Source organism: Palaemon carinicauda, chromosome 6, assembly GCF_036898095.1.
Source record: "Palaemon carinicauda isolate YSFRI2023 chromosome 6, ASM3689809v2, whole genome shotgun sequence".
NCBI classification, from domain to species: Eukaryota; Metazoa; Arthropoda; class Malacostraca; order Decapoda; family Palaemonidae; genus Palaemon; species Palaemon carinicauda.
Window position 1 is genome coordinate 167,408,528 of NC_090730.1, and position 5,000 is coordinate 167,413,527.

The 5,000-nt window shown below is 30.9% G+C and overlaps 1 protein-coding gene across 1 annotated transcript in view; it reads right to left on the reverse strand.

Annotated features, from left to right (window-relative positions):
* Positions 1 to 5,000, reverse strand: part of LOC137643337 (uncharacterized) — a 14,748-nt gene that overhangs the window by 7,922 nt on the left and 1,826 nt on the right. The window contains exons 2-3 of the mRNA XM_068376171.1: positions 1,707 to 1,768; positions 1 to 102 (exon numbers count right to left, since the gene is read on the reverse strand). The exon at positions 1 to 102 is cut by the window's left edge and continues 78 nt beyond it. Of these exons, the coding sequence (XP_068232272.1) occupies positions 1 to 102; positions 1,707 to 1,768 (164 nt within the window). The remainder of the gene's footprint in view (positions 103 to 1,706; positions 1,769 to 5,000) is intronic.

Here is a 5,000-nt window from a genome sequence, read left to right on the forward strand (position 1 = left end):
AGGGGGCCTTGAAGGTGGGCGTTGCGGTCTTGGACGTGGTGGCCGCCCAAAGTCAAACAGTGAAGCTAAGGGCCTCGAAAAGGGCCTTTGAGGAAACCGATTCTGAAACGATGGAGAAATTTCTTGAGGATCATAATTCTTGGGGTTCAGTTTTCTGGAATGGAAAACGTGACCTGTTTTTTTCCCTTGGGTATGAAAAAGGGAAAAATCGGAGTTTGGGATGGTGGGCATGGGAACCTCCTGGTAATCTGCTCTGTGGGGGAAATTGGTCAATGCCTAGGTAAACCTTATTTCGAAATAGGATATAAATGGTGAAAATGGGTCAGTACATTAGGAAGCTTTATTTCAAAGTAGAATCTAAAAGAAAAAAAAAAAAAAAAGTATGACACTCATATAATCTGCTGTGGTGAAAATGGGTCAATGCCTAAGTAAACCTTATTTCGAAATAGGATATAAATGGTGAAAATGGGTCAGTACATTAGGAAGCTTTATTTCAAAGTTAAAAAAAAAAAAAGAAAAAAAAAAGAAAAGACGTATGACACTCCCATATAATCTGTTGTGGTGAAAATGGGTCAATGCCTAAGTAAACCTTATTTCGAAATAGGATATAAATGGTGAAAATGGGTAAGTATCTTAGGAAGCTTTATTTAAAAAAAGAAAAAAAGAAAAGATGTATGACACTCCCATATAATCTGTTGTGGTGAAAATGGGTCAATGCCTAAGTAAACCTTATTTCGAAATAGGATATAAATGGTGAAAATGGGTAAGTATCTTAGGAAGCTTTATTTAAAAAAAGAAAAAAAGAAAAGATGTATGACACTCCCATATAATCTGTTGTGGTGAAAATGGGTCAATGCCTAAGTAAACCTTATTTCGAAATAGGATATAAATGGTGAAAATGGGTAAGTATCTTAGGAAGCTTTATTTAAAAAAAGAAAAAAAGAAAAGATGTATGACACTCCCATATAATCTGTTGTGGTGAAAATGGGTCAATGCCTAAGTAAACCTTATTTCGAAATAGGATATAAATGGTGAAAATGGGTAAGTATCTTAGGAAGCTTTATTTAAAAAAAGAAAAAAAGAAAAGATGTATGGCACTCCCATATAATCTGTTGTGGTGAAAATGGGTCAATGCCTAAGTAAACCTTATTTCGAAATAGGATATAAATGGTGAAAATGGGTAAGTATCTTAGGAAGCTTTATTTAAAAAAAGAAAAAAAGAAAAGATGTATGACACTCCCATATAATCTGTTGTGGTGAAAATGGGTCAATGCCTAAGTAAACCTTATTTCGAAATAGGATATAAATGGTGAAAATGGGTAAGTATCTTAGGAAGCTTTATTTAAAAAAAGAAAAAAAGAAAAGATGTATGACACTCCCATATAATCTGTTGTGGTGAAAATGGGTCAATGCCTAAGTAAACCTTATTTCGAAATAGGATATAAATGGTGAAAATGGGTAAGTATCTTAGGAAGCTTTATTTAAAAAAAAGAAAAAAAGAAAAGATGTATGACACTCCCATATAATCTGTTGTGGTGAAAATGGGTCAATGCCTAAGTAAACCTTATTTCGAAATAGGATATACGTGGTGAAAATGGTTAAGTATCTTAGGAAGCTTTATTTCGAAATAGAATCTAAAAGAAAATTATAAAAAAAAGATGTATGAAACTCCCATATAATCTGTAGTGGGGAAAATTTGTCATTACCTGAGTAAACATTATTTCGAAATACGATATAAATGGTGCAAATGGGGCAGTATCATAGGAAGCTTTATTTCAAAACAGAATATGAAACACAATTAAAAAAAATGTATGAAACCTCCTAATACTGTTCTGTGGTGAAAATGGGGCAATACCTAAGTAAACATTATTTCGAAATAGAATATAAATGGTGAAAATGGGTCAATACCTAAGTAAACTTTATTTCGAAATAGGATATAAATGGTGAAAATGGTTAAAGTATCATAGGAAGCTTTATTTCGAAACAGAATATGAAACACAATTTAAAATAGATGTTTGAAACCTCCTAATACTGTTCTGTGGTGAAAATGGGTCAATACCTAAGGAAGCTTATTTCGAAATAGAATCTAAAAACACAATTTGAAAAAAAAATGTATAAGAATGGATTACAAAATACATTTAACAAAAGATAAATACTGCGCAATTCTAATACATACATCAAATATGGAGTATTTCTGATCAAATATGGGATATTTTTTTATCAAATATGTAATATTTCTGATCAAATATGGAATATTTTCTTTTATCAAATATGGAATATTTCTGATCCAATATGAAATATTTTTTTATCAAATATGGAATATTTCTGATCAAATATGGAATATTTTTTTTATCAAATATGAAATATTTCTGATCCAATATGAAATATTTTTTAACAAATATGGAATATTTCTGATCAAATATGGAATATTATTTTTTAATAAATTATGGAATATTTCTGATCCAATATGAAATATTTTCTATCAAATATGGAATATTTCTTCCGTAATTGCAAAATAAATAATGCATTTCGGAACTCTGAGAACTCGGTCTGTAACTGAATTCAGTCACTACAAAAAAAACTAAGATTATATTCAAGTTGATAACAATCAAGATACAGTGATACCACAATTCTTCTACACTCAAGGGGTTATTGCACTGTAATTGTTCAGTGGCCACTTTCCTCTTGGTAAGGGTAGAAGAGACTCTTTAGCTTTGGTAAGCAGCTCTCCTAGAAGGACACTCCAAAATCAAACCATTGTTCTCTAGTCTTGGGTAGTGCCACATCCTCTGTACCATGGTCTTCCACTGTCTTGGGTTAGAGTTCTCTTGCTTGAGGGTACACTCGAGCATACTCTCCTATCTCATTTCTCCTCTTCTTGTTTAGTTAAAATTTTTTATAGTTTATATAGGATATATTTATTGTTGTTACTCTTTTTAAAACTTTTTTTTCCTTTCCTCACTGAGCTATTTTCCCTGTTGGAGCCCCTGGGCTTATAGCATACTGCTTTTCCAACTAGGGTTTTAGCTTAGCAAGTAATAATAATAATAATAATAATAATAATAATAATAATAATAATTAGGTCGAGCATTACATTGGAGAATGAACAGCAAACAGAAATGGCTGGATGTCAAGAATAATTTCTAGGAGCTCCAGCAGAGAAGGTTCTGTTAAAGTCCTTTTGAAGATTAAATCAGGAAATACATTTTTGTTAGAAATATATAAATTGCTGCTTTATGTGTTTCTGTTCAAGGGATGGATGGATTTGAGATAAGCTATCAATTCCCTTAGAACTTATAACAATAGGTTTTTATATTCAAATAGTATTATCTTTCGCTCTCTCTCACTTACTAAAATATCTTTTCAATCATATTAATTGAAACCTGTAGATTATCTATGAAGCTTTCAGCCAAAATAAAATCAAGTTAATGTTCCAAATGTGTTTAGGATCAGTGAAAATTAAACATGAACGTAGTTTACCGTTGCCTCTAACCTATTACGGTAGTAGGCCTTCTGATAATATTTTCATAACAAAATTACATAAAGATTCTGAAATATAAATCAAAATCGGTATTCAGCAAAAGGGAAAGTAACTTGCTTGGGGGAGAAAAAAAATGACTTCTCTTCTTATATAACTGTTACTGTTGGATGAAAAAAAAAATAAATGTTCCGATTGGCTGTTTGTAAGCGGTAATATCTTTATATTTTTCTAATTACTTACCAGCTGCATTATACATTTTTATGTTTGTTTATTTCCTGTCACATAACACACTATGTATTTGTGAGGTTGTTACTTGAATTTAGTTCATTCAGAATTTTCCAACAAGTGTATCCATGCATTTTTGTATAGTTATTTTATACTACTATCATTATAATTTTCCTAGCAAATCTATGAAACTTTTCCTTTTAGTATAAAATAGAATTGAAGTCTAAATATTAATGAACATTTACTTACTCTGAACTTAATTTAGAATTTTAGAGGCTTCAAAATGGATTTGATTTTTAGGTAACGTGAAAAATATAGTTTGTAAGAGTACGAGATAATTAACATATTAAATAAGAGTGAAATATTACAGAGTGAAGTTGGTACACTTCGCAGTTCACGCTTTTATAATGAGATATATGACTTGGAAGCAAACAAATGGAGCATATGAGAACGAACAAACTATTGTGAATAATTTTCTGTAAAACATTCACGTAGTCTCATGAGTAATTTCTAGGATTCTTTACTTCAGTGCATCATCATCATCAAAAAAAAAAAAAAAAAAAAAAAAAAAAAAAAAAAAAAAAAAAAAAAAAAAAAAACGAATTGCTATAAATGACAGACCGTTCTTTTTTTTTTTTCTTTTTTTTTTTAATCTAATTTAAGATGACTGTAAACTGATTTTCAATGAATGAAAATCATCACCCACACTTAAAAAATTACCCGTAAAAAAAAAGTAAAATCCTGGAATAAATGTTGCCAGGCATTTACTGTTTTCAAAACGGACATATTGACGTAAAGGAGTGACATTATAGTCACCATCCCCTAAAATATAATAAAAAAATTTTGGTAAAATTACGGTAGCCTGTATTTTACCGAAATACGGCTGAGAACAGTATTTTACGAAGAATTTCCGATTAAAAACTACGGTTTTTTTTTCTTTAAAGTGTACATTAGCAACCAATCAAACACTCGCAATGACATTTGATTATACCTTTGAATTTTCCTTTGCAAATGTTCTCCACGCTTCCCACACCGACCATTCATTCTCCAGGCGATAGTAGTTTACCTCTTTTCATTTTCTCAGCTTTCTACACACCTGGACGAAATATGGTAATTCAGTTGAGGGTTCCGCCATTCTTCGCCTGGTGTGAGTTGAGGTCTGGTGTTATTCGAAATGAGTTCATTAGACTTATTTGTAATGATATACAGATAATTCTGTTACTCGGGTGATATTAAATGTAGGTAATTTTGTTGAGTATGGATGAATTTTATTCCCGAGTAGGTGCTGGATTTC